The 25,552-nt window shown below is 45.3% G+C and overlaps 1 protein-coding gene across 5 annotated transcripts in view; it reads left to right on the forward strand.

Annotated features, from left to right (window-relative positions):
• Positions 1-25,552, forward strand: part of LOC135394941 (kelch-like protein 2) — a 203,928-nt gene that overhangs the window by 119,950 nt on the left and 58,426 nt on the right. For 4 of the 5 annotated variants that reach the window (XM_064626033.1, XM_064626029.1, XM_064626031.1 and 1 more), the window contains 2 exons: positions 8,509-8,745; positions 21,550-21,617. In XM_064626033.1, the coding sequence (XP_064482103.1) occupies positions 8,509-8,745; positions 21,550-21,617 (305 nt within the window). Of the gene's footprint in view, positions 1-8,508; positions 8,746-21,549; positions 21,618-25,552 lie in introns of those variants that run through there. The other variant, XM_064626034.1, reaches the window with a different exon arrangement.

Genomic DNA, 25,552 nt, shown 5'->3' on the forward strand with positions numbered 1-25,552 from the left:
AAATAGTGTATTCACACGGTCACGTGACTAAAAAAATAGAAGAAACCGCAGGCACACTAGAGCCTCCAACTCACTTACCCATGAAGCTAACAACATGTCTCATTATTAGGTCCATCAACGACTCGCGACTGCGGGTACGGAATAACATCCCATTAAAATGGCGCTACTCGTTTCATTTTGAGCGCGTACAAGTTCTGCGCTGGCAGAAAATCCCGTATTGTCTCCCGTGATATCGCAATGAGGCGAACAGCGCAGCGCTGCAAAGGAGCGCGGAAAGCAGGCTCGGCGTAGCCAATTAGCAGAGATCCTGTTCCGGGAACTCAATTAGCATCCCACTTGAGACCAGCAGGATCCCCCTCTTCTGTCGTCAGACGACGTCGATGTTTCCCATTCGACCTCCACCGGATTGGAGACACAAGATTTGGGCTTGGTCATGCGCCTTGCTCTTCGATATTTATTCGATTGTTCGACATGGCTTTCGTGTCGTATACAAGGTGTCCTTTCGAGAAGTTTTTACCTGATTTTTAAAGCTGGTCTGTATGACACGATCTCCGGAAACGCGGTGGATTGACTTGCTTAGATGGTCGCCTTTGGAAACTCGGACAATGAAGAAAATGGAATCCGTGTCAAGTACCGCCGGCAAACGAAAACAAAGTACGCCACTGAAGCTTATAAAGACGCATTTATTAAGATTTGCTACATTTATTAAGACAAAAGCTTTCGCCAAGAGGTTCGGGCTTCTTCCGCTGCCCAGGGTCTGGGCGAAAGCTTGTGTCTTAATAATTCGTTCCGAAGCTAGCTGTGGGGCGTTGATCTCGCTTTCGCATTCTTCTTTTTCTTTTCTTTTTTTTTGTTCCTGGCGAAAAGAAGATTACTCCTCTACCCCTGTAAGATTCATTCTACGTGCTTCCCCCATCTCCTCTACCTATCTCCATACCCACCCTCCATTTTCGTCGGTGAATATGAACCACCTAAAAAAAATGCGGGGATTACCGCTCGTCCGGCGCGCAGTGTTTCAGAAACGAGGCACCAATTGCGGTCTGCTATAACCCAAGTTGTGTATGTATACCTGCAGCTGGCAACTGAGCCGGAAAAGTGGCCGTAATGGCGAATGCTAATTATCATCCCTTGTCACGTGGTACACCACAACAGATCCTTTCATGCGTGCCTTCAACCTACACGCGGTGGAGCTCAAAGAGAAGCGTTATTTTCTGCACGGACATTGCGCGCCGTGACGTCGTATGATGATGATTTCTCCGCTTCTGGTGCCCGTCGCTAAATGCGAGGAATTTGGCGGATAGGGATGCATTAGTAAGAGATGGAGCTAATCTTTGGAATGACGACTTAATTGGTTCTCTCTACGCTTACCCGCTCGATTGTCAGCTGCGGTGGCTGTCTTTTGTAAGTTTCTCGGCGAGGCTCACTGTTGCGTTGTACTTTATTTTATTTTTTTAAAGAAATGGCGTAGCCATGATGCGACACTTTAGTGAGACATGTAGCGATGTGACATGTTAAGAAATGAAAGGGCGCACGACCAAGAAGTGATATCAGTAAAAAAAAAAAAAAAAATTGAAGGGTCGGCTACGCAATTGTAACGCGATTTTCAGCGCCAGCTGTGCGTGAGTAACTGTTTGATGGTTGTTGGCAGTAGCCGCCACAGACGACGACGACGACGTTATCTCCTCGCAGGGCGGATCACGTGACCACCGTGCGTTTTTTCTGCGGACGACCACGCGATCTTGGGTGGGTCTGCCCTCAACAGCTCGCTCTGTAAACCCCTCCCTTCCCCCTTCCTTCTCCTCCTCTTCTCCCCTAACTTCCTTCTCCCTTTCACAAAGGAGTGAAACTTTCCGCCTTGTCTGAGCAGGCAGACCTCACACTCCTCATCCTTAGAACATCATACCACCACCACCACCTCTGTAAATGAAATGAGGAGGAGGAGGAGGAGGAGGAAATATCTGTTTATTTACAAACATTGGAGCTAGGTGACTCCCATGCTGGCAGCGGAAGTAGGAAATGTGATAAGGACGCTGTTTATTAAGGATTAAACTTCTTAAAGAGGTGTTAGAGGGAAGTTCTTTGGTTGTCTACGGTATGGCTTCAGAACAGGGGCGCTAGAATTGTTTACATCTGCCCTTAAACGTTGTCTCGATAACGTCATAACCCGGGGAGAGAGAGTGCCATCTGGCTGTAGTCAAGTTCATGATATAATATAATAAAGAACTACATTAATATACGCAATATCATGATGAGTCGTAACTGCTCGTGTCTGGAAGGGGGATATATTTATTAGAACAAAGAAAAAGGAGGAAGAAAGGTCAGCCAAACGGGACGTCGGCTTTCTATTCCGCAAAGAAAAGTCTCCGTCTGAGATGCAAGCTAGTTACAATGTTGAACACTTCCTTAATGGCTGTTGTTGATTTACCTTCTGTTTTTAGCGATTTTCTCTTACTTTAATTAAACTCAATTTGAAAGTAACTTAAGGTTTCTTTGTGTAATTACGTGTAACAGCCACAATTTTACGTACCGTCTCCGTAGAGTGAAAATTAAATTACCTCGCTCACCGGCTCGCCGACGACAAACACCTAGCTTAGTGTTAGCTGCGGTGAGCTCAAATGTTTTAATCTCCAATGTCGATGAACGGGCATTGAAGGCCACACCAGTTGTGTCGATCGACGTACTTCCGACCGAGACGCAACTATTAATTATACTTCATTTATTATTCTGTATTAGTTATTATCAATTACAACCAATTCTACGGAACTCCAATGCTTCAACAAGATGTCGGGATTCGGTTAAACGATATCCCCCCCCCCCTCATATTCTGTAAACACCTCCGATCTCTCTTCTGTCTTCTAAGATACGTTCAGCGAAATGTTCACGCTTCGCAACTGCGTCGTACATTTTTTGCTTACATTCCTGGGGTGCATCGTGTCATTTTGTATGCATTGCAGAAAAGCTCACAAAAATTGCGCACGGTAGCCGCCAAAGTGTGACTAACTCCGTCTGTCCCTGTCGGAAATATTCCAGTCAGCGAGAGCTTCCAGCGAAGCGCAGATAGCCAGTCGTCGCAGATTGGTCGCCATTGCACGGTCATGGTGGACGTCACGTTCTGCAGGCGGCAGCAGTTTCTGCTTGGCGGCCGAAACCATTACTCGTTCTCACCACGCGGTTACAAGACGAAACGATGCGCGCACATAAAAGCGTCTGGGTCGTTGTTGCTGCGTGCTGTCGTCACCGGCAGGGTTGCCAGATTTGGCTACTTTGCCCAAAAATTGCTACTTTCTCGCTGTTGCTTGGTGGATCGGTCGGTATGGTGGTATGAGAGCCGTATATTAAAAGGGAGTCTGGCCCATGGGAGGAGTCACAAAAAGAGGCTCGACCTCTCCACTTGCCACTCAAAATGGCGCTGCCGATGTTGGATAGGTGGACAAATAGTGAGGTTAAAAAGCGATAAAAACCGGGCTGTTTGGTGGTACACTCTAAAAGCGATAAAAAGGGTTTTATCGCTTTTGGAAATAGTGAGGATAGGTCGATTGATAGCGTCCCATATTTCAACACTCCATTGGTCAGAAAGCTGAAAAAGTGGGTGGAGCTTCAGGTATAGGGCATGACCCATTAATGGCAAGAATCCGATTTTAATATACGGCTCTGGGTGGTATGTTGTTGCCGAACAGTCTGCCAGCCGATATGACGGCACGATGCTCGGGAGGGACTGTGCGTCCTGGGCAGACTTCGCAGCGAACTGTACCGACATTTGTCTAACAGATGTCCGAGGAAAACTCAGGGAGAACATCCAGACAGCACGGCGGGGGGCGGTATTCGAACCCAGACGTATGTCGGCACAGGTCCCTTAGAAGTCGGCCCAGGACGCACATTCCCCCAGGGCGTCAGTCGTGACGTTGCCCACATCTGCGTGCCCTTTCACCATCACCACCCTCTTTTTTTTTTTTTTTTTAGAGTGTAGCGATATCACGAAAGCCCCAGTATATTCGTGCACATGTTGCAAAATCTAGCGCATTTTGTTAATGGACCATAATACTATTCGTAGCTCGTGAAACAATGAGACATCGCATTTCCTGCCCAAAGAGCAGCTCTACAGTGTCGCCTGCAGTCGATCACGGCCGCACCATTCATATTGGCAACCATTCTCGGCCCTTTGTCTAACCAGATTGACCATCGCCAAGTTCTTGAGTATTTCAAGATTTTTCTCCGGGACACTGGTCTCCTCTCTACCCTATGATCTGCCTGCGTACCTGAGTGCTGTGGTTTTGCCTACCGTTCTGTTGTCTTACTGACTCCACTGACTATCGACCCTATTTAGCATCGTTCATCACCTCATCACCAGGACACATCTCATCCTGCTCCATTGTGCCTTGGGGTAGTGGGCCGCACCTTACGTGGCGAATTTCCCCATTCATTATCATTAACTTATTTGTTGTTGTTGTTGCCCACGTAACGCGTTATTGAAGTAAACCCTGGATACATTAAGAATTGTCACCGTGTCCCGGAAGAGAGTCACTTGATCGGAGGTGATCGTTAATCATTGTCTGGATGCAGTTGTCGTATAGTGAAAGGGCATGTCGCTATCGTGGGTTGACGACGTGCTCTCGCCTCCGCTCACCAGTGAAGTGACAAAATCGTCATGTGCGGAGTACGCTTCCGAGGTAGCTTTTGTGGTCTGATTTCTGACTCGCGAATTAAAAAGATTTTGTGCATATATTACGCATATTTTTTTTTGTTTCGTATTGAAATACAATACGGAAATGTTACGCCTTGTCCCATCCTACAACCGGCAATACGACACCCCATCTTTAAGGTAGCAATACAAGAAATCGCACACCAGGAAAAAGGTACCTCGAAAGTGTCATCACTCGCATTTTTACTTCAACGTGGATTGCGGACAATGTTTTCACTTTAATTATCACGCATTAGTGGTCTGGAAGATTTTTTTCTAAAGATCTAGTGGTCTCTGTTACCGGCCTTCCAAGTCTTCGGAAAACCCAGGGAAAACCTCAGACAGCACAGCCAGTGACAGGATTCGAACCCGTGTCACCTCCCAGTCTCGGCGTGGTCCATTGACCTATGCTAGTTGCCGCGTATTGCGTTTGCTGTGCTACCGATTCTTGTACCGAGGTCGTCATGAAGACTGGGAGGTAGTGGGTTCGAATCCTACTAGCGGCTGGGCTGTCTGAGGTTTTCCCCTGGGTTTTCCCAAGATTTTCCGGGCGAATGTCGGCACAGTTCCCCCTGAAGTCGGCCCAGGACACATACTAATCCCCCTGTCCCCCCACTCCTTCCTGCTGTCCTCTCTCCATCTGTCCTCATCTGTACGCCGCTCATAGCCGCAGTTGCTTCGCGGCGCTAACACGAAATCAGAAACAAAGTTCATTATACTGCTTTGAATTGTATCATTACGTAGCCATTGTACAAAGCATTTCACATTCTGTAACCCATTTGGCCACCGTTCGTGCAGTATACGTAAATTGTTCTCAGCTACATATAGGCCGCTTTGTATCGAAGCATTGTACATTCTTTACTCAACTTGTATTGCACGTTGTACGCTTGTAAGCATCGTACCCCATTATCCAAACTTCACGCAACGCGTCAACCGCAAACACTAACTGTCTGTATACCTGCTGTGGAAGCAGCTGTCTTTGCTAGGTAAATAGCGAGGTAATATTTTTCAAGCGCCGATATGGTCAAGCGCTGTTCCATCCTCCAGTCTAGAAAAATACGGAAGAACGCTATATACTTCTCCCCGAGCGCATGCGGTTGGGGCCTTGTTCAATTTACTCGCGAGCGGCGCGCGAAGGAACGGCAGAATTCCGTCTCGTATAGCTCAGGCGACGTTGAGGGCTTGCTTTAAACTGAGCTATGTATGCACGTGTATGCGATTGTGCGTGCTCTTTGTGATACAGTGAATCCCGTTTATAACGGACTCGACGGTCGCGTGGAAACTGTTCGTTATATCCTGAAATTCGTTACAAGTGGAGTCTCGTTACATTGAGTTTAATATTGACGGTCGTTTGCGATGTGTTCGTTATAACAGAAAATTCGTTATAAGTGGGGCTGTTATAGCCAAGATTCGCTGTATCTGTTTTTGTTGCTTTGACCGAGTCCGGAACTCGAAGCGCCCTGTGCCATCACACTTGTGGCCGCAGGGCACCCTGTACGTTCTAAGAAGAAGAAAAACGGGGTGTGAAAGGGTGGTAAAAGCAATTATCGTATATCCAAATTGTTACAAAAAGGCGTACACCCCCCTCGCTCACCGAATCGCGATGGAGTTCTGTTTTCAGAGTGAGGTAGCGGGTAAAACTTTGCAAGCTTTTCTGCACGACATATGCGACAACTTTTACCTCCTAAAAGGTATAACTGCTCCATCCTTTGTTTTCTTTCTAAGAGTGTACATTAGTGTTGGTCGCTGACACTGATCTGAAATGGCGTCCGTTCTGCAGCACGTCGGTTTTGGTTACAGATACTAATCTAAAATGGCGGCGGTGTTACTCAAAGTCCGTTTGGGACGTTTTAGGGAGCCAGCTCCTGTGGTTGGTCTTTCACTCTAATGCCAAGGCAAGTTATCTGGCCCTCTTCCTTGATGACGGTATACACAGTGTTAACTTCATCTGTTGTTTTCCTACTTGAGAATACATACGCGCTATCCGGTAGGCTATGCAATATAAGAGCTTATGTCTGTCTAAAGTGGTTTTCCTTCCTTCCTGTCCGCCCCCGGGTGGGCCGTGTCTTGGAATGCGCGGCCCGTAAAACGGTCGTCGGGGCAACATCGCTTGCGGTGTTGTTTCCGGGAAGATTTTTTCTAAAGTTCCTTCTTGATGACAATGTGTTCGGCCATGACGGTGTTCGCCTCGCGAGTTTATGTGGCGGGCCCGGTGGGCCTTGTCTTCAAAGCGTCTGCGTAGATGGGACATGACCTCACTCTCGAACTGTTGTTTCTACGATCACGTTTGAAACCATGCAGTACGTATTCTATGAATGCCAGCTATTAAAAATATCATCTTCCAGTTCTTCCCCACAACTTCTCGCTAACCTGTTGCAATAGACACTGCTTCGCATTTACCCTCTATCACCCATTCACGATCTCTGCAGGCTTATTACTTTTTGAAAGTTTGTGGCGAGAACGGAACGATGATATCTTTCAACGTATAGGCGCTGCTTGCCCGTTTTGGAATCGGTCGCGTACGCCCAAAAAGTAGCAGGAAGATTCCTGACTAGAGTTACATCATTTAGGACATTTTTTTTCCTTGATGTGGGTTGCAGGCAATGTTTGCACTGTTTGTGGTATATTAATTGTGTAAGGTGCACCGTTCTAAGGCGTCCACCTTAGAGATAAGGCGCATTTAAAGGTAAAGTGGCCTTACTTGCGCTGCATAATCTCAATCGTATTTACTTAATCGTACCATTACATAGCTCATTGTCCAACAAACTGAAAAGTACGCCACATAACTTAGGGAAGGTCTAAGGCTACACATTCGGCATTGGGATCCGATCCATCGGATGCACCTTCCAGCCTTTCGCATAACCTTGGATCCGCCTCCAACGACCAATGGCCCATCGCTCAATGTAAACTCAATTTAAAGACCAGGGCTGAACTACGCACTTTGCTTCTACTTGCACTCGACTATTTACATCAAAACGAACTCGCAGATTACAGTTGGAATTGGATCAGAACCGGCAGAATGACATTGACTTCGCTCTCTTCTGAAAGAATGCAGTGAGAGACATAATCAAAATCAGGTGTCTCATCTCCGAGCTCGTGACGCAGCAATCTGAAAGTTTCATTCGTTCTCTCGTTAACTAATGCCGTTCGCGATAAGATAGCGGCTCATACCAGGGTAGCACCGCTCGCCGAGCGAATAAAAGGTGCCGTGAATGGTGGTAGTGTTCTCGCGTTTTGTTCTGGTGCTCTGACGAGGACGTAGATGGTTATTGGAAGGCTTCACGGTCATGCCTCTCCATTATTTAGTAGATATATAAGGTCAGTGTCTTCGCCAAAAGTAGAATGTGTCAAGTTAGTCGTGAGGTAATTTACAACGATCGAACCTACGTTTGCTCTTTGGAAGCACGATGTATGAATGTCATCGCCTTTGTCACACTTACAGATTGTACAGCGTTCACAGGTCTGAAGCATCGGGTGAAGTATATAGTAAGACGGACGTAGCGGGGCAGTTTCCCGTTTGGTAAATGTGAACAGATTACTTTCAGTCAGCGAAGCCAGAATTGCAGTGTCACGAGAAAAGCAAATGTGTTTTACCTCCAGAAGTTGACGTTGTCATCAGTTCGAGCACGGGATTAAGATAATGTATAACATCTAGGTCTGTCTCCTTGTAGCGTGAGGAAGGAACATTCAAATGCACTCGACGCGGCCTAAAACGCTATAGTTTTTGTGTATAACCTATACAAAAGAGTGTGCGTTTTGTAGCAGTATGCTTCACCACACAGCACCACTGTCTCGCAGTGAAGCTTAAGTTTCGCTCGTATTTGTTGCAGATGCGCCTGCATCGATCCGTATCCGATATTCTTCAGCATCATCACTCACCTGCAAAGCACAAGAGACAAAGCCAGGCTCCTAGCAGCGCTCCTTGCAAACTGTTCCTCATCTAAAAGTGCCAGATCCACGTCGTTGCCTTTAACGCTGCATCAGGGACGTGTCGCTGTTAGCAGACGACAGGGAGTGAAACTCCGCAGACATCGTCTGCTTTCCCACCGCACCGAAAATCACCCGGAGTAAGTCATTGTTGCTTGCCGTCAACTTTTTCCGCGTCAACTGCAGCCGAAAACACTCTACTGCTCTTTAAGCTCACGTGTCCCGACTGAGGTTGAGTTCCGACGCTCGTCGCTTTCTAAATAGCGACGGTGGCGCCTCGGTGCGGTTCCCTCCGGAAATAGAGGACGAAGGGGGGGGGGGGGGGGTGAAGGGGGGCCCCGGTGTTTGTGCTCTACGGGAGCGAAGCTTCGTCGTTTATGGGTGCCATAAGTTTATACGAAGCATAGAGCCGACGACAATGCTGTGAAATGGAGCGAACTGCGAGCCTCCAAGTGGAGGTGGCGGCGGCGAAGTTGTTAGGCGTAAGTGCACGCCTTGGGATGAAGGGGAAGATAATGCTCTCAGAGAGTGGACTTGACGGGCCGTGAGAGTGAAAAAGAGTTTGTTGGAGGAAACTTGGGTGTTTAAGGTGTGCGGGGATTGAAAAAAAAAAACGGACGAAAAGTTGTCAGCGCTGCGTCGGCAAGTTGGTGAACACGGCGATATAAGGCGTCACCATCACTTGTTTCTTTATAACTGTATATGGTGAGCTGGGGGGGGAGGGGGGGAATGATCACATGACGTCATCAACTGCAGCTTACAGCACTTGATTCGCAGCGAAAAGGCTCATTCGAGATATTGATTGCTGATAGCCTTTGAAGACCCTTTTATCCTTTATTCACGTTCTCCGTTATGTGACATCATCAAAGGTATACCTCCTCGAGACGCACACACACACACTACAGGTTAAACGGTCAGAGAGTGGAAAGTAATTTCACTAAAAGAATGCGCAGTTTACATTTAACATAAATGTGCACACACATCCCACACATTGCTAAAAGTCAACCATTAGTGTAAATAGTGAGTCTTAGTGCATAGCACGCTATCGCGTTTGCGTACGGAAGTAATAGCGTAGTAATAGCGGAAGTAATTTATGTTTTTCACGTGGGCAGAGCCACCAACGCTATCCTTTACGTGCGCAAAGGCGATGGTGTACCGTGCACTAAAACTCTCTAATATCAAAGTGAAAATACGCCGGATCTCAATGGGGGGGAATAGTCCCTATAATATCTCATTAGGGCATATCTTCGTACCACGCTACGTAGGTCAGGCATTGATAGACCATGACAGGCAAATCCTCAGGCTACGTTCCATGTTGGTTCGGTGAAAAATGACGGATATAATTAGAAAACAAAAGCTCTCTGAGGCATCGCATATTCTACCCTAGCTGTCGTGACACATCTTCGCAGTGGCATGAGATTAAAACAATTCCTCAAAAAAGAATAAAAAAGAAAGAAAGAAAGAAAAGGCTTTGGTGTGTCAGTGAGCTGTATTAGCGTCGTCAAGGACAGAAATCCCTATTCTCGTACAGCCTTTCGTTGCCTCCCTAAATGCTATATGCTGAGTGACAGGTAAAGCTTTGCATAAAAAAGAAAAGAAAAAAAAATAGTAGCGAACGTGCACACCTGGCAAGTTGTGTTTTTACCATGAAATTCATGCCATGCAGAATGATGATGTCGGCATCCCTAAAAAGTGACAGGCTATTTGCTCGCGTCTTCGTTTCTTTTTCGAATCGTGATGCGAGCCCGACACACGTTTTTTTCCTTGCGCTTGGTCTGTAAACGTCAAGTTAATTGTGTTTAGAAATACGTACCGCGTGTTGTACCAAGTATGGTATGTACTGCGAAATGACTGTGGCTCTAAAGTCGACAGCAGGACAACAGCAAGGAGAGGGGAGGAGGGAAGGATGATGTTTGGCGGGAAGGTGCGGTTAGGCTGCTCTGGATTGGCGGCTTGGTGCACCAAGGGGGGGGGGGATAAAAGAGGGAGGGAAAAGACGATAGGGATGCCACGGTAACCGCCAGGATGATTGGTGAGGTTACCCCATCCTACAAGGAGTTGGAGACAGAGGGGTTAGCTTTCCGTCCTGTGCCGGTGTGTAAAATAGAGACCGTGTATTCGTAGGGGGGGTACTACATTCGCACTTCGAGGGTACTACTCGATGACAGTACACGCCAGGGCCAACCTCAGCGGGACATTCGTCTGGAAAGTTTCCGGGAAAACCCCGAGGGGAAATCGCAGCGGGTATTGGTATTCAATCTCGCCACCTCAAAGTCCGATCTCGAAGCTACCCGGGCAACGAGCAGAGGCTCTGCACACCCGGCCACGATGCTGGTGGCACGTTTGGAATAACCAAGAATAAAGCCATTCATTCTTTCATGAGAACTGTGATATGCAAGTTCTCAGTTTGTTAGTCCTGTTTTGCAGGAGACGTTTCAACAATGATAAAGAATACGTGCTGTCAGAGGCTCTCGGTGGTCGATCCTGGACACATACTAAATTCCCCCCTCCCTCCCTCCCTCCCTCTCTCTCTCTCTCTCTCTCTCTCTCACACACACACACACACACACACACACTCATTCACTCACACACTCACTCACTCACTCACTCTCTCACTCTCTCACTCACTCTCTCACTCTCTCACTCACTCTCTCACTCACTCACTCTCTCACTCTCTCTCTCTTCCGTTACCCTTCATCTCTCAATGGCTGTACATACTTCATAGCTACAGTTGTTTTACTGTGCTAACATGATTTTTGCAAAGAAATAAAACGATAGTGGCGTTCGCCTCTGCGTTATGTTAACTGGAGCACGTATCTAAGCCAGCTGTTATACATCCGCATGTTAGAAGTTACATATATTCATCACATTTGCGTTGTACATATCGTGAGGCAGAATCAGCACCCTCATACACACAATCGTAATCATCACCTTCGGGGCGCGAGCATCCGAGTCCCTATAACAACATCTGGCTCACTCTCGTTTTCTTTCACAAAAATTCCCATATTCATTGTCTAACTTCAACCGCTAAGTGGTTTTAGATACTGACATCCTAGTATCGACGTAACCATTGTCGTATATGACGTAATATTTGGAGTTGTAACGTTGCGCCGTGCTGAGAAAACGTCACCCGTGCCATAATTTGTTTTACAACTCGTCCTACGTCGTCACATCTTATTTCTCCAGGTACGAAATTACTTGCCGCGGTTGCATCTGCAACCTCTTCCCCTCTTTTTGTTGCCACCATATTTATTTAAAAAATATATTTTCGTCTTCTTTTTTTTTTCTTTTAATTCTCAAAACAGCGCACTGAGGACACGGCCAGCAGAGAAAAGCCCTTTCGCATCAAAAATTCATCGAGGGTCTCCCGGGAAATATAAAAGCCCCATCCGCCGTTACACTTCTCTTTCTTTCGAGTCGCGATCGCCCTTCTTTTATTTTTCAATAGACCATTCTTTTCTCTCTGCCTACAACAAGTCTTCGTCATACTTTTCCTGCCGCCCAAGGCGACGACGGGACGTTTATTAGACAGCTGGTATCGCGTCTCGGCGTGAAACGCGAAGCTTCTTCCGGAGATATGTTTCTATGTATCTGTCAATTTTTTAAAAAAGTTTCTTTTTTTTCGTCACATTGCTTCTCAATTTTGTATTTTCCACAAAAAAAAAAAAAATGGGAGAGAAAAGAACATCGAGAAACGGTTGAGGGAAGATCGGCGTCGTGCAAATCGTTTCCTCACCTTTTGAGTGAAAAATGTTCTAGACAACCTTCCTTTTCTTGCTGTTTCTCCTTTTTTCTTTCTTCCTTAAGGATGGTTAGAAGGAACAAGCGGGAACGGCATAAAACGCTCCTGTATGCAAATGAACTCATCCTTTCGATCTGACCTCGTTTGCATAATAAAACCATTGAACTTTTCTTCCTTTTTTTAAATTTTTTGTTAAGTCCTTTTCTCTTTTCTCTTCTTTTTTTTTTTTTTTTTTGCGGAAAGAACGCGAAGGAATGTTGAAGACACACCTTTGGGGTCTCCTCGTTAAACGATCAGTTGAAGGAAAACAATTTTTGCACTGCGGGGGCGTTGCGGACGACGATTTTGAAGACAACAGCGCCGCAGGTCGGCGGGGTGCGGAAATAATTCGTCTGTATTACGTTCGTCGTTTAAGGCTTCTAGCTTATGTACACACAAAAAAAAATTATTACAAAGAACCTTCTATGTACCATTCCAAAAGGTAGTTGAAAGTTACCTCCCTTTCTTTCGAAATTTTTAAGATGTCATCTCGACGTTGACAAGTTAAAACGTCTGAGCCAGAGAGTGGATTCGATTTGGCCCATTGTTCACCTGGCGTTCTCCGCCGTGGTGAAAATTTTGCCGATACATATTGATGCACAAGTTCTGAAACTACGGGGTGTTTGTGGCCTTTGATGATCAACCGTTTGTGTGTTTGGTGACAACTCTGTGTTTGCAAACGTTTTTTGTCGGAGTCGCCACCACCACTAATACTCATCATTGCCATCATCATCCTCATTATCGTCCTCATCGTGAATAGCCAACAAAATTATCATCATCATCATCATCATCATCATCATCATTATTATTCCAGGAGTTTTCCATCAATGTGTCTGTTACAAGTGCTGTGGAGTTGCTAGCTTCGATCAGACTAATGAAGCCAAAATCACCATTTTATTTTTTTTCTTTACATCAATCATCAATGAACCACTTTGAACGCTGTTATCATACAAAGAAAAAGTGTGCTGTTTACATAGAAATCCCTTTTTTTTCTCTCGATGAAAGGCGTAAATAAATGCTGTGTGCCCAGCTGCTTCGCGGTGCTAACAGGAAACGGAAACAAGATTGTCCCAGGAAATGCGCCATACGCTTTACTCGTAAATTGCAAGAGATAGGCGTCCGAAATAGCGATTGGATAGGAGTGTGGTTTACGAATACGTTTCTTGATTTTATTATTATCATTTTTTTTTTTTCGTTAGAGGGAGCACTGGGATAGGAAAGCAAATAATGAATCCTAATTGGCTGGTCGTTTCCCGCGCCAAGGACTGAACTCGTTTTCCGACAGCAACCATAACTCCCGAGACAAACAGACAGGAACCCCTTTTTTCCCTAATGGAAAGTCAAACAACATCTTATTCCTTTCCTCTTCCACGTTGCTTTTCGTTTCCTTTTTTTTTTGATTCCTTCTTTTCCACGCCATTACCCGCCTGATTGTACGACCGACTCTCTCCATGAACAGTGTACTCAGTCAAAAGCAACTGCCTCGTGAGCCGCCGAGCCCTAATCGAATGATCGTAACTGCGTGACGTTAAGCCTAAACTAAATCATATATTCGTCGTGTCGCCAAAGGTTTTTTTTTTTTTGCAGTTTTACATTCGCTGTGTTTCTCTCCCTTCATTGGTCAGGTATATAGTATTCGTCGTCTTAATATATTACGACGTGCGTTTTCTGTGCAGTATTCCTCCCATTTTGAAGCTATAATAATAATTCGGAAATTAGGGTAAGGCGGGGCAAGATGAGACGTTTTTTTGCTCGACGCCGCCTGTCTCAGAGACGCGTTGCTCCATGCGCTTGAAACTTTACTCATAGGTGACTCTACATGTCCGCTTTATGGCACGTGAGAATTGTGCGTATTGGTGTGTGCGTTGAAGAGAAGAAAAAAATCGGAGGAGAAAAAAATCTGTTACTTCTCACTGGAATGTAAAGACCCGCCAAAAAGGCGCGATTTTCTGTAGCCCTTTTTCTTGTAATCTGTGCAGCAGCGTTTCGCAGGCTTTTTCTTGTCAATGTAAGTTCACATCCTATTTCTTTATTTATTCATCTAGATATATGCACAATATGGGCACCCTTGGCTATCCGGTGTCGAACAGAAAAATTAATGCATCCGACATGAGCGGGGCAAGATGCGACAATTTAATGTAATTTAAATTTAATGCGATTTAAATTGAACGTGATTTAGAAACGGATAAGTCAACTATGAGGTGGCTTTATGCTTGTTCCTCAGATATTTCTTTTTGCATATTGCCTAAAATTTTCCAGCTAATTTTCCTGTTTCCTAGGATACTTCCAGCAAAGCAGAAACGCACACAAAAACGAGCGACCACCGACACATCAGACTGGCGGTGTCTTGTTTGCAAAGGACGGTAGAGAGCAAAATGGCACCGGGATCTGTGTGGTTTTCTTGCACATCATGTGTGCGGTGGGCTCGGGGAGGGGGGGGGGTTGTGTAGGGACCCACGGGCTTCACTCTGTCTGCTTGGATTGCAAAAACTAATTTGTATAATTCATTGCCACGGCGTGTCTCATGTTGCCCCGAGGGTTGGGGCAAGATGAGACAATCTGCATTTTTTAATTTCTTGTTCTGTGCTTATTTTAGACCGGCTACCTTCGTTCTGCATTGACAGGTCAGAAGCTATAGACCCCTGAGAACGTGTCTGTGGCTAGTTTTCTTGAAAAACACGAAATTCAATTGCAAATTTCTGTCTCACGTTGCCCGACCTTACCCTATACGTCGCCATTTAAGAACTATTTATTTATTTGTTTGTTCATTTGACGATCATGAACGACGCCATGGCGGTCGGCCCTTCGATTAATCTAGTCCCGAATAGTTTTTTATTTTTTTTTATTTTTACAAAAACATTGTAAATAAATATCGACAACACGTCAAAGCATCAGAGCGATCACTTTCGAGTATACCCTGACTGAGATCGATCTCCAGAATTCATCACAAAAAAATGCGATTTCTTTCTCGTTAGGGCATCAGCTATCGCAAAAACGCGCTATTTAAACCTCAAACAAGAGCAGTAAAATTGGACGTCATTTTCCGTGTAAGTCAGCTGTAAGTCTCTCGTGAAATCTCCGTCGAACCTTCAACCTTCTGCTACGAACAGCAACTACGACATAGCAACTTTTTCCCCCCTCTCCCTTTCGTCGTTACTTGCCTCTCCGTCGAAAAGCCGAGCAACAACCGAAGCTCTGATGCGCCCTCTCCCCCTTTTCCTAATAAAAACAATAGGGAGGGGGGAAGGGAAAAAGGAAAGCTAGACACTTAAGACGGCGTCTTAACCAAGCTGCTCTTCAACGTAACGAGCGTGGAACAAATGTCTTCGGGATAACAGGAAAAAAAAAACATTTTCTCGGGAGCCATTTTGGTAGGATCGAAATGGGGGTTTATGTTCTTTCCTTTATTTTTCTTTGTTTTTTTTTCTTCTTCTTTTCTGTATAGCTCGCTTTTTCTCCTCGGCAGTTTTTTTTTATGAATTTGCGCGTACATACGATGCCTATTTCGAGGGAGAGATTTATTTTCTAACGTTGTGTTTTCTTTTTATTTAAGAAACACCTTGTTGTGCTTAGACGGTGGATTATGTTACTTTTTCACCTGTTACTTATGATGAGAGCGAAATTACATTCTTGTAGCAGTTCCTCCGATGAAACGATAGGCGTATTCTTGTGCGAGTTCTTCTTCTCCGCATTATTTTTAGTCCGTCCAACTCCAGTTCTTCTTCTTCTTCTTCTTCTTCGAATAACTGGATGGTTCCTGGAGCTATGTGGTCTCCCTGGTGGGCACCTGCAGCTCCAGTTCTTTTAAGCTTCTGCGTAATTGCGAAGACATGACTTGAACGTGCGACTCTCTAATATGAGTGTCAGTGTTTTTTTGTTTTTCCAGTCTCTCATTTTCACATCAGCACGAGAACGCTGTCTTTGAAGAATGCGCAGAGGGCTTTCATTACTTTCACTTACTGCTGTTTGCAGCGCCAGTAACCAAATAGTTTCCAGAAGCTGAAAGGTCAGGAGTCAAGCTTATCGAACACAGCCTGAAGTCGTTCTCTGTGAGTTTCGTAAAATGGACACTGCGTGACTATGTGAAGTGTGTCTTCCGGAGTGTTGCATGTGCGGCATAACGAAGTTGATGTGAGTTCCATTCTGTGGAGTGTTGTCCGTGAATAAAGCTGACCTATAGGCGGATTCTGTGGATGGCTGCTTGCAGTGGTCTCTCCAGACTTCTTGAGACGATAGTTGTCAAATTGGGATCAATGAAAGAGAGATAATCAGGAGGAGTCGGAGTGATGCCTTCCGGATTTCTCTGGATTTTTGGGTTGTCGTTTTCCTTAGATAAAGCCTTGGCGTCGGCTTTCGAGAATGGTGTGGTGCTTGGTCTTGCTTGGAGCTTCCTTGGCTGTTTTGTCTGCTGCTTCGTTTCCTGATCTACCACTCTCATATATACATTCTAACGAAGACCGGGCAGGTTGGTACATACTGCTGACAGACGCGACGTAACACGTTGCGACATTGTCTGTCTCGTCTTTTGTGTGTTACGTCGCGTCTGTCAGCAGTCATATATGCACTCTCGTTTTCTGTTGCCTGTATGCTTCAGGAAAGATCAGTATGCGTGTGGTAATTGGTCGGTCTCTCCCTCACACAGCCCTCTCCGTCGAGAGAGGGCTGTATGAGAGAGAGAGACCGACGCCGCGGGGCCCCGTTTCCGAACTAAAATTTTGCCCACCTGAGCGAGCGCTGAAATTTCAGAAAAGAGCGCCCTTTCTTTAAAGTGATTGTCGTGCGTCCGTCCAAGTCGATTTTGGGACTTTTGTGCAGTTTTACTCCTTGTTCACTCTAAAACCTGAACTTCACCGCATAGCACGCTCTGCGGCAACCATTGCCACGAATGATAGGATCGTCACTTCTAATTCGAGGAGAGATGGAGGCGTACGCCTTTTTGGGTCAATTACCATGTATCCAGGGTGACACAAAAAGGCGTACGCCCCTCTCTCTCTCTTCGAATCGGAAGCGATATCCTTATTATTCCTACACTGTCAAAACACAACTTCACCACATAGCACGCTCCTAGCCAACCATCATTCCGAATAATATCATTCTGTGTCCTGATTTGTTCAAAACAGGGGGGAGGCGCCCATCTGGGACAAGATAATCTGTCCCAGATAGGCGCTTCCTCACATTTTCAACAAATCAATACGAAGAATGATATCATTCCGAATGATGGTTGGCTATGAGCGTGCTATGTGGTGAAGTTCTGTTTTAACAGTGTATAGCAATGGCTGGCGCAGAGAGTGCAATGCGGCGAAGTTCAGTTTTTAGAGTGTTCACCATTGACAATAAGTCCCAAAAAACGGACGCGAACACTCTAAGAAAGAGGAGTAATTTTACTCCTTTCGGGGACTACTTGCATTGGCACAAAAATGTATCCCTTTCGGGAACAAATGCACGAGAGTAAATGAATGTCACAGAGTGGAGACTACATTTCACTCTCTGTTCTAAGAGTCTCAGGTGCGTAATTCGTGCGCATGCGTGAAAATACTTCGAATTAAACCGTCAGCCGTGATATATCGAGTGATATAAAATCGTGCGACATACATAGGGCACAATTTGCGAAGAAAGAAGCGCTAACTGTTTCTTTCTGTGTGGGTGAAAAATTGCTAAGTTATACAGCCTTATGCCATCAAAGTGACCAAGTGAACATATTTACGTAGACTGTTGCATTCGGAAGACCATTTGCGAAGTTCAGTGAGAATTTGCAGTCTTGGGGAGTAAATTTCGGGATTAGGGAACTAAAATGGGGAGTAATTGCAATCTAGGGGACTACAATTACTCCCCATTTTACTCATTTTTTCTTAGAGTGAATTAGTGCAGTAGTTTCTGCGCAATTCGATGTAATACATGGCAACACCAGACGCCGGATGTTGAGAGTATGCCGGAATTCCCTCTTCCTCTCTGGAAATCGGAGAAAACGTCACACGGGCAAGTCCAATGAGGAAGCGCCCCTTTGGCTAATGACAGGAGGGCGATTGTCTGGAGGTCGCGGGGTGTCTCTGATGACGTCACGGAATGTTACTTCTGGGTTATGATCGCGTCACTACTCACACTGTGAAAATGTGCGTATTTACCGACGACTTTTCACTCAGTGTATATTGCGGTGCGAACGCGAAGCAGACGAACTCGGAGGCAATCGCCTGCGCTGCGCTCCCATTCGTGTGCCTCGCCTACGTCATCACGATGTTACTATCGCTGGGGCTGCCTTATAGGTGCAGAGGCTACGGTCATGACAACGTGGCTCCCGGAATACCGTGTCTACCGCATTTAACCAACTGATAAGATTCTGAGTCACGCACGCTGTCATTGGTCCCCGTAGGCAGATAAGGTCAGTACCAGCTAGATAGAGAAAGCCTGCTTGCTCGTCGACGTGACGTAACAATTAAGAGTGAGCCAATGAGGATCGTGTTTTCAACGGCCGTAGCCAATCACGCGGAAGTGGTCATGCAGACGAACGATCGTCGTCTGCGAGTTGTGATTGAACGTCCCCGCGTACTAAATGGAAAAACTCGGAAAAATGGAAAAACTTGGAAATAAAGCGCGAAACGGTCCCAGTCTTTCTCAAAACTGATTTTCTGGAAAACGACGTGCACTTTTTTTGTCTAAATATTAGGTCTGCAGGTTCCAGATGAGCTGCAATCATTTGCGGGTTCTTGAATTCGCAGAACAGTGAATCGCAGTAGCAGACGAATTATTTATTTATATATTTATTTATTTACATACAATTAATACAGTGAACTATAAACTTCTTCAATTCTGACTCTTATTTGAAAGAGAGAGAGGAGGCAATGCGCAGGCTTTCTCCGTCTAGTAGGTGGTGTTGGCAAGGTAGCTTCACCGTGACGTTATCAACGGTCTACTAACACTCTCCATTATCTGATAAGGGGTTAAGTTGTAAGGACTGTCTCTAGAGTGGTACAGCTCGAATCAGAGTTAACTTGAACGCCATTTCGTCCTGCGGACCCTGGACCCTGATGGCGCTTACTAGAAATAATGGCGGAAGTTATTTTGGTCGTCTATTTACAGTTAGAGGGGTCACCCTCCGTTACGAAGGCGTTGTTCTCCGCTAGGCGCTGCCATTGTAGCATCTCTTCCCGCTTCGTATAGGCTGGAGCGATGTTCAAGTTAACTTTGACGCGAGCCGTACAGCGCTCGCGAAGTGCTAAAGTCATAGTTATCGAGAGAAAGAGAGTTAGGAGAGAGTGAGTAAAAGGAAAGATAAAGTGTTCGACCTTTCCGGCTTTACTAATTGCGCCCGTGTAGAGGTAGTGCAGCTGATACTTATCTCGAGACCGCACGCGTACCCTCCCAGGACCGACGACAGTGCGGAGAATAGCAATGCAGTTCCTTTCGACTGAACACGAGGTAGTATTAGGTACCTACAAAACAAGCCTAGCTTCTAATTACCACCCACGAGAATAACATGTATCTTCTCCTTTAACTGCGCTCTATTAATAAAACTGCATGACGTTCTTACATTGTCGTGCTAAAAAAAAATAGAAAAAAAAGTGATCCTACTTAAAACAACGGCTGTAACGCGTAATTCCTTCCGAGAAGACGCCATCGAGGAAATCCCCGGGAGAGATGAGAAATGATGATGCACGCTCTGACAATTTCATTCCTTCACCCAGCGAGGATTATTCGACTAGATTGGCTGGATGACATCTTCACGACGATGAATGAAATGAATTTTCGGCTGCCCGTTATTATTTTTAATTTTCTCCTTTAATTTTGACCGCAGTGACGCATAGCATGACGGATATCGAAGACGGTCTATTCAGCGTTGATATAAAGATGACGATGTGAGTTATGCGATCAGCTCATGTGACGGCTGGATTCGACCAATTCCTTTTTTGATTCCAAGCGTGTGTACGTTCTACTTTATATATATATATATATATATATATATATATATATATAGGCAGGAAAAATCAGAAGTCCCGTCGAAGGCAGCGCTGACTGCCGAAACGTCGTCCCCTATCCCCATATGTGTTAATAAACTCCCCTTTGTGTTTTCCTGTAAGCTCTTTGTCGTCTTCTGATTTTTCCTGCCTATTTCATTCTCGTGGTCAACCGCCCTCCTAAGCTTCTAATCTATCTATATATATATATCTTTATTCCGTGTTAGCACCGTTAAGCTGCTGTGGCTATGGACAGATGGAGACAGCACAGCAGGAAGGCAAAATCACAAAGGTTGTGGTATATCCGTAATCATTTGGGACGTCAGGAACACGTGTACGAAATATCTCGGTCCGAAACTGCACAGATTTTACTCCAACGAATTTATTTGGAAGCGAGCGCTTCGCCTCTGTGAAGCGAGAGGGCGCTGAAAGCAACATACTGCTGACGTCATCCGGCATCCGGCAAGGAAGAAAGAATGCAGGCTTGGAGGCAGACGACAATGCTGGGTGACGTCACGGAATTCTCCTCCGGACGAACCGCCCTATAGTATGGAGCTCTGTTCTCTGCTCTTCGCATTTCGGTTTCGGTTTGCTATTGTCATCATTTAGGAATTAATTACTCGCGCAAAATGAATGCGAACGTTGTATTCGGTATCAGAGGGGGTGGTTCGTGTTCGGTATGATGCTCATCGAATTTTTATTTATTTTTTTTCGAATCCTTGCGAAGTCTCACTTTAAGAGGTAATTGTGCTGATATTCCGTGTACCGGATAAACCAGCGATAACATCAGACAGAACAGCCGGTTCAAAGTTTTAAACCTACCACCTCCCCTTGCCTTTCAGCATTACCTTCGGGCTACCACCAGCGAGCGTACGTATCGTACGTATCCACTCAGCTCTGCTTTTTACATCTCCCTAGCATTTTTCTTCATCAACATCAACATATCTGCTTTTTACGTGTGCGTTTTTTTGTTTTCGTTTTTCAAGTGAGCACGTTTGCTTACTCGTTTTGACTATGTCGTTGGTACATGTTCTGTGTATCTGCATTTTCTGCTTCTCACGGAGGGCAATCGATCATAAAACTGGAAAATTCGATCACATCCATGTTCCTATAGCTGATCCTCGCGGGGATTAGACGCACGTGTTTTGCTTTATCTTCGCTTTGCTTTGTTTTGCTTTTTCTTTGTATTCTAATTGTATTTTTGTTTGTTTTAGGAATCGCAAGCCGACTGGTCAGACTGACCTCTCCCCTCCCCTTCTCACGGAACGAGGCTTTGCACACCGTGAGTACTGTTCATGTGTGTGCCAATTATGATTATCATACATGCGCACATATGTGCTTGCCACGATTCGTTGTATTGCATCGTATCACCTACTCTCGTCGATGCGAAGAGCCAATCTGGAAAACGCAGCGCCTGCTCGAAGAGGGAGAGAGAGGTCACGTGGTATGGCAGCGTGTGGAAAGAAGGAATGTAAATGTAACGGCTGCTGTAGAGCGACTCTCACATGATGCGAGATAGTGTGGAAACGAGGGAGGTACCAGCTGTTGTTCGGCGACCATCACGCGGTCAGGATGCTTGTGTTGGGGCGGAATTGTAACCTGACGGTAAAACCAGTAAAATGCTCTAGGAACTCATTCCATTAAAGGAATGCTAGCTAACTGTTTACTTACTTTTTCTTTTTTCTTTTTTTACATTGCACCAGAGTGTGCCACGTACTTCAGCTGTGAACTGCATGCGTGTTAACGTTATACGAGGGTTCCGGAGTGAACCGAAAACCTGAACCGAAAACTGGAAAGAAAAAAAAAAACGTTATTTTTGGACGAACCGGAACGGAACGATAACTGAAACAAAATTTTATGCTCCTGAGGGAAACCCAAAATATATTTTCGGTTTTCGGTGCAAACGGAAAATTGAACTATTTGGCCTTCAATGGTACGTGACGGAGCGCAAGATGGACTCCTTGTTTTTGTCCATATAACTATGAGTCACATGGTAGGATTGATTGATTTGTAAAAGAAAAAATGGAGATGTTAGTCTCGAGCCACTCGGGACTGGCCACTCGGGACTGGCTACTCCAGGACGCGTTATTCAGAAAAGAAAGGGAAACTACATGGTAGGACCTTTTAACCTCTCTTTTTATTTCTCTGCGTGTGGGAAGTAATAAAGGGGATTAGTTTCGCTCCAATCAGTTATCCTTATACCAAGTGAAACTGAACCGGTTCGAACCGGTTTCGACCCGTTATTCTTTTACTCCGGAGCTGAACCGGAATTGAACCGTTTTTCTTTGAACCGAAACGAAAGCCGGAACGAAAGACCTTTCGGTTCGACAAACTGATTCCTGACGTATTTGTACGTGTATCCGTCTTATCTATTTGCGTCTTCCTATCTATTTGTTTTTTTTTTTTCCTTCGGCTGCCGTCGGCTACCGATCAAGTATATACAGTGAACCCTCGTTAATATGACCCCCGATAATCTGACCCCCGATAATCTGACACACGCGCTTTACGACCGTACTCCTGGGGAACAATGCAGTGAAACCTCTGCAAATCCCATCCGTTAATATGACAATTCCGCATTATGACCAAAATTTTCGGGAACGACCATGGTCATAATAACGAGGGTTTACTGTAAAGGCGTGATCTTGGCGGGTCTATTCTGCTCTACGCGCCCTTCGACTGGTGACTCAACGCGGATAAAAGACATCAGTGAAACACTAGAATCATTCAGCAGATAGGTCTCCAACTGATCCGCCGAGGACGGTACCGAGATTTTCAAACTGACAGTCGTGGATAGGATATGAAATTGGATCAACGAAAATCCCTTCTCACCGCCGAAGCGGACGCACCTCATTTCTTTCGCTTCTTTCACGAAGGAGGGAAAGAACAACTCCCTCAAATATTTCCATTTCTCGCTCGACATTTCGAGGATTTGTGGCCGCCTCGGAGAACGAGAATATAATTTCCCAAATGCGTTCGTGGAAAAAAAAAGAAAAGAAAAAGAAAGACAGTAAAGAAAATAGAGCGGCAGACAAGGAAGAAGAAGAAAAAAAAAATAATAACAGGAACAAGAATCCGGCGGCGGGGAGACGCTTGGAAATTAAAAACGCAGCCAGGGAGCTAATATGCGAGCTGTCAACTCGCAATTATTTCCAACAGGATGACTTCTTTCGTGCGCTGTAGAATTGGCGGTAATTACCTGAGCTGCTGCTGCTACTGCTGCCGTAGCATATGTCTGCCTAACGTTTATCAGCTTGTATGTTTTCCAACGTTAAAGATATCTTTTTTGTTTCTCTCTCTCTCTGTTTTATGCCGTCGTGCTCCGTGGTAACCGCTGACCGAAGCATATCGGGGACAGGGACATTTTCAATCATGGAACAAGGTCTGTAAGGCACATGCGCAAAGGCCGTTTCCCGGTTTCTGTTTGGACGCCGTCATTACGGAATGATGAACGTGATAGGTGAATCTCACCGCCACAGTGTTAATAGGAACAGCAAAGTGTAGCTGGCAGGTACTTTTATAGGACAATCGACAGCTTGTCTTCTGCGTATGTCTCATGTCTGAAAGAAGACGTAATCTATCTTGGCGGCACTGTTTTTTTATTTTTTTTATTGATGCTTATACAGTTTACAGTCATCATTATCTAGTTGTTGTTGTTACACTCAGCGGTCCCCATCAAGCTAGTGAGCAATGACGGACCCAGTGGCGGTGAACTATGTTAATGATATATTATGCACGGTCTATATGCATAGTTACAAAACCAACGCAACTTAGGAAACAAAAAAGGAAAGCGAAATAAAATTATTAACGAAACGGTTTGTACAATATAATTAGTACTAGTGGGACGTAACAACATTACTATGTACAATGGTGCCACCATTTAACATGTTCTAGTCATTTGAATAGCACATCAATGACTACTACAACTACAAAATACCTTGAGAAGCTGCACGTGTTTTTCGTCAATGTACTTAAGATACGCGACGTGAGGCATATGTCTAGCGTACATACATCACTTCATCGTACCGTTATAATACAAATTACGCAAATTAACTACTAATATAACTATACATGGGTATGAATCCCATCATCCCATTCCGTTATAGACGTGGCGCTGTCCAGGCCCCCCCTCCCCCAACCCCACCCGTCCCTACGCCCAACAAAAATATCATGGATCCCCCCCCTGTTCACAGTGACCTGTCTCGCGGACAGTGATGTACTTTCTGAGACACCACATTTTAATTCGACAAGCAGGGTACAAAATTAAATTACAATAGTCCAATGTGAAGTGAACCGAACGAGGATCGTGTTTAAGCAGCAATTCCACTGGCTAACCTTCATTCGCTTATTAAAGACAAACATCTTTTGATGTCTGCCGACCGAATAAGGGGAACGCATTTTCAGGAAGAAGGGAAAAAAAATCATCCGTCTCGAACGGTTTGCCTCGGGCAGGCACTAATCATCGGGCCTCTCTAAATTGTTCTCCCTGAGGCGCATCTTAAAGATCCTCTCCCATCCACTCCGACTTAACGAGCATTCACGTGCATTCAAATGCAACTGTTAATTGGAGAACAGCCCTTCAACTTTTCCCTGCAGGATTCCGCGGGATGAATCACATATGCGGTCAGAGTACCTGCCAAGGATGGGAGTCACTCTTCTCATTAAGCGATGGCCCGCTAGGTGGTGTTTCGATCGAAGGTATCATCTCTCTCGCTCACGCATGCAGCGAAGGTGGTAACCTGTTCTTAGACGAGGGTAGTTAGGAGAAACAGTTTTCTGAGATTTTACGACGGGCTCATGAGTTTGGGGGTCGGGAAATGGGGTTGTGGAATGGCTTGGTAGGTAGTGAGGTGTAATGAAGTAAAGTTGTGGTAAATGTAGTTGCCTTGGAGAGAGGATCGGGTGTGGTTCACTGGGCGTAAGCAGCGTCGTCATTGGCTGTGATAGACTGCGGTAGACGTTTGCGTCTTCTCCTGTGTAGCGTGACAGAAAATCACGTGATGCAGACGTTACGCGTAGTTTGTGGCATCCTTCTCGATGTTTAACGTGGATGTTTGTACGAAGACATTTCTAGAATCCAAGAATTCTCAGATAACATGCACCAAGTTTTTAAAAAGTACCGTGTGCTGTACGCAAACGAAAGCAGCTGGACGTGGTTAGCAATCGGATATCGTAGTAGCCAATTTTTTTTTTTTTTATCGTGCTTGAGTAATGAATTAG

Source organism: Ornithodoros turicata, chromosome 5 (assembly GCF_037126465.1).
Source record: "Ornithodoros turicata isolate Travis chromosome 5, ASM3712646v1, whole genome shotgun sequence".
Lineage (NCBI taxonomy): Eukaryota > Metazoa > Arthropoda > Arachnida > Ixodida > Argasidae > Ornithodoros > Ornithodoros turicata.